This window comes from Populus nigra, chromosome 17, assembly GCF_951802175.1.
Source record: "Populus nigra chromosome 17, ddPopNigr1.1, whole genome shotgun sequence".
Classification (NCBI taxonomy): domain Eukaryota; kingdom Viridiplantae; phylum Streptophyta; class Magnoliopsida; order Malpighiales; family Salicaceae; genus Populus; species Populus nigra.
The window spans coordinates 8,057,820-8,073,142 of NC_084868.1; the positions used below are offsets into that span (position 1 = coordinate 8,057,820).

At 37.0% G+C, this 15,323-nt stretch overlaps 2 protein-coding genes across 4 annotated transcripts; one reads left to right on the forward strand and one right to left on the reverse strand.

The window, feature by feature from the left end:
- The first annotated feature begins 529 nt into the window (after window positions 1-529).
- On the forward strand, window positions 530-2,046 carry LOC133677660 (probable membrane-associated kinase regulator 4). The gene has a single exon (XM_062099778.1). The coding sequence runs from the start codon at window positions 651-653 to the stop codon at window positions 1,758-1,760; it is 1,110 nt and encodes a 369-aa protein (XP_061955762.1). The 5' UTR covers window positions 530-650; the 3' UTR covers window positions 1,761-2,046.
- A 7,564-nt stretch (window positions 2,047-9,610) lies between these two features.
- LOC133676813 (ankyrin repeat-containing protein At5g02620-like) lies at window positions 9,611-12,747 on the reverse strand. Of its 3 annotated transcripts, none has more exons than XM_062098560.1 (4): window positions 12,641-12,747; window positions 11,636-12,222; window positions 11,128-11,537; window positions 9,611-10,712 (listed from the first exon to the last, which is right to left on the reverse strand). In XM_062098560.1, exons 2-4 carry the CDS (start codon window positions 11,973-11,975, stop codon window positions 9,834-9,836), a joined length of 1,629 nt encoding a protein of 542 aa, XP_061954544.1. In that variant the 5' UTR covers window positions 11,976-12,222; window positions 12,641-12,747; the 3' UTR covers window positions 9,611-9,833. The 3 variants fall into 3 exon arrangements, with proteins under 3 accessions (XP_061954544.1, XP_061954543.1, XP_061954542.1); XM_062098559.1 differs by having other exon boundaries at window positions 12,526-12,654; XM_062098558.1 differs by lacking the exon at window positions 12,641-12,747 and adding an exon at window positions 12,357-12,519.
- Between the last annotated feature and the right edge of the window lie 2,576 nt (window positions 12,748-15,323).

Below are 15,323 nucleotides of genomic sequence, written 5' to 3' on the forward strand. Positions count from 1 at the left end.
ACCGTCCACGCATTATTGCAATTTGATAAGATTGTACGAGCGTTACATAAGCTCACTAAATGTCAAAATAAATTGGTCACTTCCATCAAAGAATATGAACTCATGCTATTGTTCTACTTCTATCAGGCCGAAAAGAAGAAAAAAGTCGGCAAGCTAAGGGATAAGATACAGAAACATTGCCCTACCGTCTGTGCTCCATTAACACCATAGTATAAACATTACGAAGATGAAATACTGTGATTTTAATGTAGAATTCGAGTATGAAGGACCATCAATGTGTAATTTATATTTTTCCCAGTAAAGAGCTACCATCTTTGACCCCCCCCCCCTCCCTAAAGAGGAAGAATAACCGCATACGATCCACATAAATTTTGATGCCGAAAGAGGAGCATCAATGCAATCAGCTACTAAAGTAAAAATCCAAAATCTTTTCTGCATTTTATTATTTGGAAACATTCCAGATACTCAAAGAGGAAAAATAAAAAAAGAAGAAAACCTGACAATTCCTAGCTATAAAATTTTATTTTCTAACTTGGCACCATCCGCACTTTAAAGGATGCTCTGCCCCCTTTCTCCCCCCCCCCCCCAAGCTCACCTCCCCATAAGCATCTTTCACTCAAAAACACAGACACAAAGAGTTCTTAGACAGTATGCTACATGAAATGGCCACAAACCCATCTTTGTGTATTCATGCAGATGATGACTGCATTGAAATGGAATTGAGCTCCACTTCGAACTTCATTTGTTACTCCATTAGCTCTCCACCACAGAGCAGAGAGTTTGAGTTCCAAATGTCTTCAGTTTCTCATGGTAGAGAAGCCACAACATCCCCAGCTGATGAACTCTTCTACAAGGGAAAACTCCTCCCTCTTCATCTCCCTCCTCGCTTGCTAATGGTTCAAAAGCTCCTCCAAAACCCCACCACCACCACCTTAAACAGTAAAAAAGAATCAGCCTTTGAAGAAAACTATGTCATTCCCTTCACCACTAGCTCCACTGCACCTTCCACTAACATCAATACCCCATTGGAATCTTGCAGTATCTCACCATCAGAATCTTGCAGGGTTAGTAGTGAACTAAACCCAGGTGAATATTTCTTTGAATGGCCAACTGAAGCTAACTGTTTCCTGGGAGATCATCAAAAGAAGTCTTGGACTAAGAAGCTAAAGCAATCCTCGCTTGGTCTCAAACTCAAGGCTTCAAGAGCATATCTAAAGTCTTTGTTTAAAAGGTCTGGTTGCACAGACGAATCCTGTGCTAAAGCGGCATGCAATGCAGAAGATGAAACTGTTTCAAACGGCCAGGACTGTTTGAATAAGTACATGAAAGTACCGAAGAAGAGTCCTTTTGGGAATATTGATAATGACAGATGCAGGATATCAAACACTCTCAAGAGAAGCTTTGAGAAAGAGATGGCTGAAGATGGTTTTCGTTGCCAAAGGAGGTCTTTCTCTGGGGCAATTCAATGGCATTCTGCAACCAAGTCTTCATCCTTTTCATCTTCATCTGGTTTGTCTTCTTCATCTTCATCCTTTTCATTTAGTTCAAATGGGTTCTGTGACTTACAACTGCTCAAGAGAAGTGGCAGTTCAAATTCAGAGTTTGAGAGTTCAATTACAGAAGCAATTGCTCATTGTAAAAGGTCACATCATTTGTTTAGTTCAAGAAAGAGTTCAAGTGAAGTTGGAGTCTGTTCATTGTCTGCTTCAGTAATTGCAGCTCGTGGGGATCAAGAGACTCCTAGGCTACGCAGCATATAATTAGTGTAGAAGTCCTTAAAATTCACAATAAGAGGGGGTCATTGAGATGCCATATCTCATGTCAAGTTGAACTTTTCAAAGTGGGTCTCAGTTATAGCAGTGTGATTTTCAGGTTTTTCAATTGTTGTTTTTTATGTAGATCATCCACTGTAGTTCCTGTTGGAAAGAACAATAGGACATCCCCCCTCTTTAATAGAGGATTTACTTTTAAAATCAATATTCTAGGCCCGAGCTCTAAGTTTCGTTGTACTTGCATGAATTATGGAATTATTCAGGGTGAGATGAATCCAAGATTTGCAATCTAATTAGGCTTGAGGATTTTCTTTTTCTTTTTCTTCTTCACTCTTTCCTTTTGATTGAGCTGGCCTTGCGTGGGCTTGAGCTAAAAGTGAGATACTTCTCTAAAGACATTCTTCCTAATGATGAATTGCTGTGGACTATTTGGAATTATGCACTAAGGCTTGCAATGAGCCAAACCACCTTGAATTCTACTCCAATGAAGCCAATTTATGGGTTATGATCTCCAGGTGATATTGATAAAGTTGATCACCTAATCGAGGGACAAAGGGAGAGGGAAAGGGTATTTTGAAACGCTCATTTTACCAAATATTCTTCCCGGAAAATGACAAGCATTCTGTGAATACATCCTACATGAGTTTCATAAACCTAATGGTTAAAGTTGTCACAACAATTTAGTTTCAATAATATAACTTGTAATCACAGAAGGCTTGAATCTGCTTTAAGAAAGTGAGATATGTGTGCTCTACCTTGACTACGTCGTGTGCAAGAAGATATTCATTCTGCGAAGATTTATCATACTAGCATCAACAATTTTAAAGGAGATTCGATGGAGCATTTTGAGAAGCTCGTTGTGGTAGCAGAGCAAAGGCTCTTATTTCTGGTTTAACTACTTAAGAGTTAATATCATGACACTTAAAGTACCTTTTTTTTATGAGATATATTATGCATATTGAAAGGTTACGATGATTACTTTTCTTGAGTCTTGAAGACATTGCAGAGAACAGTTATGCTAGACCTACCAAGACCAGTTTAGAAGGAAACATTGCCCTAAACCAATTAGCGATTGGAATGATTGGCAAAAAGGGGAAGTATAATTGTAATGCAAAGGAAATGAATGCCTTCTTTTATGCTTTGCCAAGTATTGAGTTTACGAGGGTACAAAATTGCAAGATGACTCGAGGTTACTTGAGGTCACAAATGAAGGAACTAGTCAAGTTAAGGGATCTAGATTGACATATCTCACTAGAGAGTATGGATTGCTTGAGATGAAATCAAGTGAAGGCATAAGGGAGATGCATACACAATTCACTCATAGGTCATGAAGGGAGGGTCATGGAACTTGAAGTGTGTGATGATATACCAAGAAAAATACCACTGCTTTGAAATCTTCTTTAAGTATTAAAAAGAATAATGATAGTATTAGTGATGATGATGAAGATATTTTGAATTGATAACCTGGCAATTTACCGAGTTCTTGAAGAAGAAGAAGAAAAAGAAAAAGAAGAAGTATGGGAATACAAAAGACTTCAAAGAAGAAAGAAGTGAGAAGGGCGACCGAAGCAAAAGGGATGCTATGATTTGCTTTAAGATTAAGAGATCGAGTCATGTTAAGTGTCATCAACACATTACCAAGAAGAAGTGGAAGAATAACAAGAAGAAGAAATTTGAAGAAAAGGCAATAAAAGCTACCACTTTGGATGATAAAGATTGCAGCTCTATCACTTCTAATAATGATGATAGTTCAGACTTGGAGAAGCTGGAAAATCGTGGCTTGATAGATGAATTTGAGGAGGAAAGCTCACTTGAGGAGTTGATGACTATAATGGGGGGAGTAACTGTTGATAAGTCTGAGTAATTATCTCCAAGTTGGATTTTCAGTATTTAAGTCCTATTGTATCTTTTATGTTAGTTGTAGAAATATATCCTAAAATCCCTGGAAACAAGTGATTGTATCCTAATAGAAATAGCTTTCCATATTGTTATCCAAAAAGCCCGAAACTATAGGAGTAGGAAAACAAAGCTTTGTAAAGTTTGTTATATATATTGTGCTTGTACCAGAGAAAGAAAGCTGAATAAAACAATTGAATCCCTTTACGTATTCTGCATATTTCTTAACTTGATATCAGAGCAAGGTGTAGTATCTGTTTTATATCATCACAATACAAATCCTGAAACCTTATAAACTTACCCTCTGTACCATGACTAGTGACAAAACCGAATCATCTTCCTCTGCACCAGTTATCCATGTTCAATCAGAGAATTCCAGTTTCTCAACTAATGTCATCCTTACTGAAAGCAATTATGATGTCTGGTCTCAAATCATGGAGATGCAGATTGCAGGGCGAGAGAAACTTGAATATCTTATGAGTAATACATCTCTAGAGATTACTGATCCATCCTATGCTAAATGGTATGCTGAGAATTAGAAGGTTAAAGGATGGTTGTTGACCTCCATGTCACCAGAGATTATGAAATGCTATTTTAGACTATCTACTGCACTGCACCTAGTATCTGGAATGCTCTTGCCAAAGCATTTTATGATGGGGCAGATGAATCACAATTATTTGCATTAAACCAACGTGCGTTCTCCACCAAACAGGTTGGTCGTCCTATTTTTACCTATTATGGTGATCTAATAGAAATCTTTCAAGAACTAGATCATCGTGATAAAATTGTCATAAACGACCTCGATGATGTAATTGCCTATAAAAAATCAGTTGCGAGACTGCGGGTAAATATATTTCTGAATGGACTCGATGAAGAGTTTGAACAAATTCGTGGTGAGATCCTCAGGAGAGATTCTGTACTAGACCTTGAAGAAACGTATGTCTATGTTTGTCATGATTCTGTTTGACGAAACACACTGAATGGCGAACCTGAGCACTCAGAACCATCTGCTATGGTAACTCGTCGAATCAAATATCAACGACCAATGAACTTGAAACCAGAGCGAGCATCTGGTTCACCGAATCATAATCAATCAATTGGATCATAAAATAACAGCTATGAAATAGGAGTTGCACGATCAGAATGCATGTGTACTCACTGTGGTGAAACAGGACACACTAAACTATGATGCTATGAATTAATTGGATATCCAGAATGGTGGGATTTTTTCAAAGCACCTCGTAAACGAAACTTATAGACAAATCCTCATGCTTCAGTTGCTGTGGCGGAGCCCAATCATACGTCTATCAACAATCTTGTTAACAATCCTGGGAAAGCCTCCTCTTCTATTGCTACTGCTGGGAATGCAGGTAAGGCTCTTCATACCTCCACTTCTGTTAGAAATAGTGAATGGATAATTGACTCAGATGCCACAAATCACATGACCTTTAACAATAATTTTATCCAGTCCATAAAACCTTCAAATCAACAGATAGTATCCACCGCCGATGGTACCTTTTCTTCTATGTTAGGAGAAGGCACGATCTCCCTTAAAAAAAATTTGAATTTAGATTCGGTGCTTGTTGCCCCTTCTCTTAATCATAATTTACTATCTGTTGCTCAAATAACTTGTGCTTTGAAATGTGTTGTGATTTTTTGGCCTAACGTATATTCAAGGACATTCAAACTCGGAAGACAATTGGTTATGGTACTAGGAAAGGGAAGCTATACTATCTAGATTTGATTCCGGCAAGCTCAACTCAGTTGGCCTAAGTGTTCTTAGCTAAAACATCTAATAAACATCAGAATTTTGAAATCTAGTTATGGCACAGGCGTTTAGGCCATGCATCCTTTGGATATTTACAGAAATTATTCCCACAGTTATTTTCGCAAGTGATTGTTTCAGACTTTAAGTGTAATGTTTGTGAACTTGCTAAAAGTTATCGTGTTTCATTTCCTATTAGTATGAATAAAAGTCCTGCACCTTTTATGGTTATTCACTCTGATGTATGGGGGCTGTAAATACTCCTTCTCTGAATGGATCACGTTCGTTTATTTCGTTCATTGATGATCACACTCGTATGACTTGGATTTGTTTAATGAAATCAAAGAGTGAAGTGAGTTCTCTATTCCAACAATTTCACAAAATGATAGCAACACAGTATCAATCTAACATTCAGGTTATCCGTACTGATAATGAGGGAGAGTTTATCAATCACAGCTTGAAACATTACTTGAACTCACATGGCATTGTTCATCAAACAACTTGCCCTTACACCCCTCAACAAAATGGGGTAGCCGCACACAAAAATCGCCACCTTTTTAAGGTTGTTCGTGCTTCCTTATTTAAAGCACATATGCCTACCAGTTATTGGGGAGAAGCTGTCACTGCTGGAGCCTACATCATTAACCGTGTACCTTCTAGTTCTCTGCAATTTCAAACTCCTTTTGAGGTTCTTCATCGCATTGTAAGTGCTCCTACTATGCCAAATTTATCTCCTAAAGTTTTTGGATATGTAGCCTTTGTGCATCTTCACAAAGGCTGGCGAACTAAGCTGGAACCCCGAGCACTTCGATGTGAGTTTGTTGAATCAAAAATGCTATCGATGTTATCACCCTCCTTCTTGCAAACTTTATGTTACTCTTGATGTGGTCTTTCATGAAACTACTATGTATTATTCTACGGGTTCACCTCAATGGGAGGCTGGCGATGAAGTGCAGACATTAACTAATCCTGCAGAATCAGCTAATCCTGCAGACAATTTGGATGTCATTGCACAAGGTAATCGATTAATTGATCCTTTGGATAACTTGGGAACTAGCAATGAATGTCCAGGTGGTGAGAACATTGAGGATCACCAGGACAGGGAGAAGTATACCAGTGATGCAAGTTATGGTAGTGATAGTCCAGAAATCAAAATTGTTGACAGTAATAAGGATAACTTAGAGGTGCTGATAGTTTTCCACAATGTACCAGTTAACCAATTGTCTTCCCGGGTTGATTCCGTACTTGAGTCTGATGAGAGTCTTCCATTTGAACCTCTAAAAGAACTACCTAATCGAATCACAAGAGGTAAACCCAAGGTGAACTATGAACTGATCCCTCACTCTAAATTTAAATATCCTATGAATAACTATGTATCCTACCATAGACTGTCAAAAGAAAAATTAGCATTTGTACATCAATTATCTGTTGTATCCATTACTAACAATGTGCAGGAAGCCTTGGATGATTCTAGATGAAGGGAGGCAATGAATAAAGAAATGAAAGCCCTTCAAAAGAACTCAACATGGGAAGTTGTTGACTTGTCGAAAGGAAAAATACCTGTTGGCTGTAGATGGGCCTTCACCATTAAATATAAAGCCGATGGAACTATTAAATGGTGTAAAGCAAGACTTGTCGCCAAGGGGTATACTCAAACATATGGAATCGATTATATGGAGACTTTTTCACCAATGGCCAAAATTAATACTATTCGTATTCTACTATCTTTAGCAGTAAATCTCGATTAGCCTCTACATTAGTTTGATGTAAAAAATGCATTTATGCACAAAACTCTCCAAGAAGAAGTGTATATGGGATTGCCTCCTAGCTGTAAACAACAAACTGAAGGTAATAAACAAGTCTGCAGGTTGAGAAAATCCCTATATGGTTTGAAGCAGTCTCCTAAAGCATGGTTTGGAAGGTTCACAAATTTTATGAAGACAGTTGGTTACACACAAAGTAACTCAGATCACACTTTATTCTTAAAGCATAATGAAAAACAAATCACAGCTCTCATTGTGTACGTTGATGATATGATGGTGACTGGAAATGATCCTGCAGAAAGGAAAAGACTACAGCAGCATCTTGCCCGTATGACAGATCAGATAAAGGTATTTTTCTATCACAAAGAAAATATACCTTAGACTTACTGAGTGAAACTGGTATGACAACATGCAGTCCAGCTAGCACTCCTATGGAAGAAAACCTAAATCTACATGGTGATTCAAATCAAGTTCCTACTAACAAGGAACGCTATCAGAGGCTGGTTGGAAGATTAATGTATCTTGCACATATTCGACCTGATTTAGCTTATGCATTGAGTGTGGTCAGTCAATTTATACACTCCCCAAGTGAAGAACATATGAATGTTGTCATCCGAATCTTACGCTACTTAAAGTCGTCTCCAGGAAAAGGAATTTTATTCACAGAAGGACACAATTTGGAAAATCACAGCTATACAGATGCTAATTGGGCTGGGTCAATTCAAGATCGACGTTCTACATCAGGCTATTTCACGTTTGTAGGAGGAAACTTGGTTACATGGCGAAGTAAAAAACAAGAGGTAGTTGCTAGATCCAGTGCTGAAGCTGAATATAAAGGAATGGTTAAAGCTATATGTGAATTGTTGTGGATTAGAAATCTAATGCTAGATTTACAGATCAAGCCAGTCAACCCTATAAAGTTTTATTGTGATAACAAGGTAGCATGTGATATTGCTCATAATCCTGTCCAACATGATCGCACTAAACATGTTGAAGTTGATAAGCATTTTATCAAAGAGAAACTGGAAGAAAAATTAATTGAAGTTTCTCATGTTCGATCTCAAGATTAGCTTACTTATGTGCTAACCAAGGCACTGTCAAACCAAGCGTTTAATAACTATCTCAACAAACTAGAAATGAGTGATATCTACGCACTAATTTGAGAGAGAGTGTTGATAAGTCTAAATAATTATCTCCAAATTGAATTTCTAGTATTTAAGTCCTATTATATCTCTGATGTTAGTTGTAGAAATATATCCTAGAAGATTGTATCCTAATAGAAATAACTTTTCATATAGTTATAAACTATAGGAGCAAGAAAAGAAAGCTTTGTAAATTGAATCCCTTCACATATTCTGCATATTTCTTAACTGTAACTCCTCTAACGACAACAAGGCAATAGATTTAGATGGGACCTATGCACCGATTGTTAGATTAGAGTCCATTTATATGGTATTTGCATTTGCTTGTTTTGAAAGTTCTAAGCTCATTCAGATAGAGGTTAAAATTGTATTCTAAACGATTTTATCATGGAGGAAGTTCATGTCAAGCAACCTTCCAGTTTTGAAATCCATTATTTTCCAAATCATGCTTTCATATTTAATAAGGCTTTATACAAATCTTAAACTAGTTCTTTGAGTTTGATATGAATTTCCCGGCATCCTTTAGGCCACTGCATTTAAGATGATTTGAGCAAAAGAAGGATTTCGGTAACTATTCACCGCAAAGCGTTGCTTAGGCTAGGAAAAGTACGAGGGATTATACAGATGCAGCAAAATCTGAGGAAAGAATAAGAATGGGAACATCACTTCACAACTCTGCTGCTTATGTAAGGTGTCTGATCTGATCTCAACAGCAGGAAGCCCTTGTGACAGACCAGGAAGTGAGGATGGGCTGAAGCTGTTTAGTAATCAAAAGAAAAATGAGGGCTCTCAGTCAGCAACTGTTTAGCATTGACTAGAATCCCTTCCAGTCCTGTTACATAAAAATGAAGAAAAATATTTGACCACAGAAACAAATTCACTTATCACATCCAGGCTTAAGATAGGACAACCTGTGGTTTGTTTTCCTCATAGTTTTCTAAGAGTGAAATGGGGGCAATGAGCCTCCTATAGTTTTCTCGTGGCATTGAATTGGATGGTGATGCTTGAAGAGAGCAACTGATAACATCACAGCGAAAGTTTAGAGCTAGAGCTAAGGGATGGTGCTGTGGCTAGTGAATAAAAAACATCACACAGAAAGTTTAGAGCTAGAACAGATGGTAAATGTCCCAAAGAGCAAACCGTTGTTGGCGATATCATACGAGGTTGTATTAGTTCATCCGGAGGTACCAAAGCTTCTTAGCAACCTCTGAGTCAGAGTTAGTTTTTGAATGCAAGAAAGATAAAATGACACAGGAAAATGTACAGAGGTCATTTACGAAAACAGAGCCGAGTCACCAACTAACTGGTTTCTTATTAACTATACTTCAAAACGAAAAAGTTACCACCCTCTTCTTCTTTCAAAATCTCCAGAAGATCTGTCAGCTCCCTGATTCAGTGGACAGCGAGAAAGGCTGAAATCAAGTAAAAAAAGTATATATACAAGGAGGAAAATACAGTATCTACTTGTAAGACCTAAAAAAGAGAGGACAAAATCTCAGATTGCATAGAGTTTCTTATAGTCATTTTCCAAAATCTCTGATTCTTCCATGAATGACAATGTCTCTGAGCGCGATCTGCTTGTTGATGACCTCCGTATGCTCCGTAATCTGGAAGTCTCAATTCTCTCTGCAATTACCCAATAACTCATCGTCCCAATTGTTGCTACCATGATCACTGATCCTATGGCTGTTACACTAAGTGCCAGCCACCTCTGATGATCTCCCACAACAACATATGACAGTGCAAGAAATGCAACTGAAATCAGCACACAGGCCAGCCACATTAGCTTGTTGATCACTGACATTAGTTGTTTTTTTGCCTTTCTCTCTATAACTACAATAGAGGTTTGAACAACCACTACAGCCAATGATATAAAGAGAGCAATTGAATCAAATATGATGAAAATCATGAACTCAGGTTTGGTAGCGATTTTTGCTTCTCCAGCAGATTGTCCAGGAGCGAGATTACCTGGGTCATCAGCAAACTGGCCAGGGAGTTGGAAGATGGCAGCAAACGCAACAGTGGCAATAAGGACTGCTACAACTGTGGTTGAGTTAATTGCATTGTTGAGACCTTCCGTGTGCACTTTGTTGAGCCTCTTGGCTATACCTTGAACACGTTTTCGTGTTAGCCGTGTGGTCTCGAGCTGGTTGTGAACCTCATGCTTTATGTCGCTCACAGTTTGCTTTAGTTCTCGGTTGGCTGTGTTAGTTGTACTTGGCTTCATGGATTTGGCAGATAAGACTCCATGCTCTTGTAATACGGAGGCGATTTCTGAGTGCCCAGTTTTCTCAGCAGTATCAAAAGCAGTTTCTCTGGATTTGTTAACAATTGTTTTGTCAATTCCCTTTTGGTCAAGCAGCTTCCTAACAATCTGCAAATAGCAGCAACGCCAACGTCATAAACTTCCCAACTCTGTAAGGAGGATAGGATCCTTTGGCAACTTTGGTAGATGACGATGACTTCTGCTCTAAATATAGATTCAGTAACATCACAAAAGGCTGATTCATTTGTATTGCAGAAGATACTGACTATATTAGGTCTGGAACATAGATACTGGTACTAAATAAAGTAAGACATTGGTCTCAAGTTGAGACGTAGCTAAAAGCCAAAGAACCAGAAGAAACTATTCCCTCGGAAAGATAAAAGAGCCTTTTTCTATGTCGCTATAAATCAATCTCAATTTCTCCTCGAACAGACCAGGAGCTTCAGTTCACATTTGGTAACCAAAGCAACAGGAAAAGAAAAGCTTCATACTATTAAAAGGAATGGAAAGTAAATTAGAATACCTGATCTCTACCCTTACGGCTAGCAATATGCAAAGCACTGTTGCCTTTATTATCAACCATGTTCATCAAACTAGGATCTGACATGATCAGCTCCTCCACAAGCTCCACGTTCTGCCCTTTAACTGCCATATGGAGAGCCGTCTGGCCTTTCTTATCAATCTTATTCGCAAGTCCAGGTTCTTTACTCAAAAGGGCTTTCAAAATCTCTAAATGCCCATTCCTTGCCACTGAATGTAAGGCAGTTTTACCATTACTTTTAGCTATCAAAGCAAGGCCACTACACTTCTCTAACAGGAAATTCACTACTTCAACATGCCCTTGTGATGCAGCCGAGTGCAGAGCTGTAGTATTTGACGAATCAAAGGTCAATGAAAGATCAGGATTGACCTCCATAAGAACTTCCACAATTTCTGCATTACAGAAACAGAGCACAAAATTAACCCGACGTTAATCCCACTCCAATTATCAATTCTAGCAAGGAATTTGAAGAATTGAAAACGGTACTTACCCAGATCGCCTTGCTTGGCAGCTATGTGAAAAGCATCATAACCATTTCTTGCTTTAAGACCAGCTAAACCGGTGTCATAGTACTTAATCAGCTCCTTCACTATGTAAACATGACCACAATCTGAAGCAACATACAAAGCAGTTTCTCCTGATTGGTTCTGTTTCGACAACAACAGAGTCAAATCTGCAGCTTCCTCAAGATTATCAGCTATCATTTCCATAACTAACTCCAAATTTCCATCTCTCACCACCGCATGTAACGGCGTGTCATCCCGTTTTCCTGTCAATTGTTTAGTCATCTTCTTCTGCCGGAAGATTTGCTGCCTCGCCGGAGGTTCCATTTCATAAAAAGATTTATTCGAAAATAAAAGGGAAACAAAAACAATAAACCCCTTTGTTCCTTCTTCTAGACTCTAAATCTGAGGATCAAAGCCCTGAATTTTCAAGAATGAAGAAGATCAATAATCATGGCAACCAGTATGTGTGATCGAGAATGATGATCAGAAAGGGCTTGCACGTGGGAAGGCTCGGCTACAAGCTTCATTGCTTGATATCCATATCATATGCATATCATGTTCTTGAAATATTCTGCACCAAAATTTTAGCAATATTAAACTAGAGTCCACTTGAAATACATGTTCATATATTCAAACTCTTGTCTACTTCAATAGTTTATCATCATGAGCAATCATGAAAATTAAAAATGAACTAGAGACAAGGACCTTGGATTTTGAAAACTTGTTGCCAGTTTGAAACTTGCTAAAACTAAAGAAAAATGGGAAAGTTTCAGTTCAACTCATGAGGTCCAAAAACAACTTATCAGAGCTTTGAAAAACAAAGTGTTTCTCTGACTCTTGTGTTCTAGAAAGAAAAAAAACTGAAAAACCCCACCTTAAAATGGATTCAGAAAACACAAAGTGATCTTCTTTGAGATGATGAGGTTAAAGACTTAGAAACTTGGAGAATGACAATTCTTAAATACAAAAGCACAGAGGTTGATAGTTACTGGTAGCGACGTGCTACTTGCTCGTGGACTGTAGTCATTGACAAGATGGTGTTGGTGGGGGTGGTGCAGGCTGTGCAAGCAACAATTTTTTATAACCTGTTAGCTTCTATGATATAGAGTAATTTTGTATCTATATATTATTAACGCAGATACACTTGAAAAAACAAAATGCTCTTATTTTTGCTACACAAGACCGGACTGAATAAAATGGAAAAACTATGAAAAGTTTTGATCTTGTTCTTGTGTTCAAATCTGCTTTTGAATTATTATTATTATTGCTTTAAATTAATTTTTTTTAGATGTTTTTCGATTGTTTTGATATATTTTGATATGCTAGTGTAAAAAATAAATTAAAAAATTATTTTAATATATTTTTAAGTAAAAAATAATCATTATTATAATATCAAATATCATCTTTAAAATCCATGTGTACTAATTTTATTTGCGCATCCATATCCATGTTTGTTTCTTACTTTGTAGTTAAATTTTATATATATATATATATATATATATATTAAAAAGAAACAATGAAAAATTAGACAATGAAACCAGGAAAAAGAATAATTGAAACAAGACACTTCACGCGACATTTGCCCAAACGATTCTAAAAGAAAACAGACAGAGGCAAATGTTTGTAGAGCGCTGAAGACCACAAATCCTGAAGGAAACCAAGATCACAAGACAAAATCCACATGCCATGCATCTCTCTTTTCTCCCCGCTGACTTTCCCCTCTCTTAAAGTCATTTGAGGAGCGCTGGAGTCGTTATATAGCGATTATTTTTTTATTTTCTAGAAAACTGATGCCAACCGTTAAAAACGTGGGCCATGCTCCTAAATCCATCACCACACGTGGGACTGTACTGCCCATGCTTGATAAAATTTTATCATCTGTGGCACATGAAGTTCCCAGCACCAATCACTACCATCAGATTCTTTTTTATTTTTATTTTTATTTTTATTTTTATTTTTAAAAAATGAGAGATCCACAAGAAAAGCAATCACGCAAACCCAAATGAAAGAAGAATGGCTTTCCTGGGTCGTTGATTGAAAGTAGTTTTCTTTCACCACTCAAAAGCTCGGAAAAAGTCGAGAGCAATTGCATTTGCACTGTCTAATTACTGCGGTGACCACTAGAAAGCAGGACGATAAGATTAGTCGTTGACTGAGCGAGCCTAAAGTTGGGTCAATGGCTCAAGGCGGCCGCACTGTAGAGGAGGTGGGTTCCATGGCGGGTTCTTTGGCGATTTCTATTTACAACGGTGTTGACAAAATGCTGCTACCCAGCTCTTCCAGTTAGTTCATTGAAGCCGTGTTTTTATTTATTTATTTTTTAAACAAAATTAATTATTTTTTTATATTTTTAAATAGTTTTGATAGACTAAAAAAATAAAAAATATTATTATAATATATTTTTAAATAAAAATTACTTTTAAAAACATCACCATCGTTGACGCGGACGAAAATCACAGCTGATAATTAAGAGTTTGTTTCACATTACCAATTTCGAGAAACCGCGTGTGTGCATGCACGCGTTTGGGATTCAGCGAGTGATGCAAATTTGAAATCAGAAGAAATCTTCATTAGACGTGTATGGATGGGAAAAGATGCTGCGCCGCGTGGACGTACGCACTTGTCTTCAATTGTGTGATTCACATGCCATTTTACTGAACCTTCTCCATCGTCTCTTCCTATTCGTCAAAAAACATGGTGGCATCATGTTCTCACCCAAAAGGAGAAAAAACAAAAAAAAATAAAAAATAAAAAACGTTGCTGATATTCTTTCTATTTTTTATTTTTATTAATAAATATATTCAGAACAGTTTATACACATTTTGACTAATCATATAAAATTTAAAATTAACAACTATATAAATCTTCAATAACTCGACTATATAAATTTTCAATAACTCAGAGAGAACTCAAACTCATGATTATTAAAAAGTAAATTCAAAGTCTAATCAATTGAACTACCTTCAGGTTTATTCTTCCTAAGTTTCTTTGTTTTTTTCAGTTTAATATGGTGTTCGGGCCAGCTTGCGCGCACCTCGACTAATCCCACGAGCCCTGAAATTAATAACCATATAAGCCTTCAGTGACTATCATATGAGCAAACACAGGGCTCGAACTTGAGATAACAGAAAAAACAAATCTCTTAATCCCAAACTTTTACCACTAAACCACCCTCTTTATAAGTTTCTTATTTATGCTCATAGTTGCTGTTCGGACGTTTTCTTTCTTGGTTCTTTGTTTCTGCTTATAACCGATAAAGGCCTTAATTTTCTTTTTCAAACAACTAATTATGTTTCCTGAATCTCTAGTTCTTGTTGTTGACCGACCATGGGGCTTCTGTCTTAAAATAATAATAATAATAATAAAATAAAGAAAGAAAACAATACAGAACATCAATATCAATTTAAGAATTGGGGGTAACCTGGTGTGTGTTTGTATATATATTAGAATAATCACAATGTTGTTTTTTTAGATCAAACATGTAAATCTTAATTATGTTCAATGGCTCGAGCAGAGTTAATCAAGTATTTCCAATTAAATTATGCTATACCTTCTCTTGTGTTGTGTCTCGATGATGCGAAGTTGATTTTAACCAACTAACTTTAAATTTGAATTTAAAACAAAATATCATTCCAAAATAATATTGTATTTAATAAACAAAAATATTTCAAA

What these genes read in the sequence shown, in the direction of transcription:
- LOC133677660 (XM_062099778.1), top strand. Translation starts at nt 651, where the DNA reads ATGCTACATGAAATGGCCACAAACCCATCTTTGTGTATTCATGCAGAT.
- LOC133676813 (XM_062098560.1), bottom strand. Translation starts at nt 11,975, where the DNA reads ATGGAACCTCCGGCGAGGCAGCAAATCTTCCGGCAGAAGAAGATGACT. An exon ending in TGCCAAGCAAGGCGATCTGG is followed by an intron (nt 11,538 to 11,635) that starts GTAAGTACCGTT and finishes TCTGTAATGCAG; the next exon opens with AAATTGTGGAAGTTCTTATG. An exon ending in GCCGTAAGGGTAGAGATCAG is followed by an intron (nt 10,713 to 11,127) that starts GTATTCTAATTT and finishes TGCTATTTGCAG; the next exon opens with ATTGTTAGGAAGCTGCTTGA.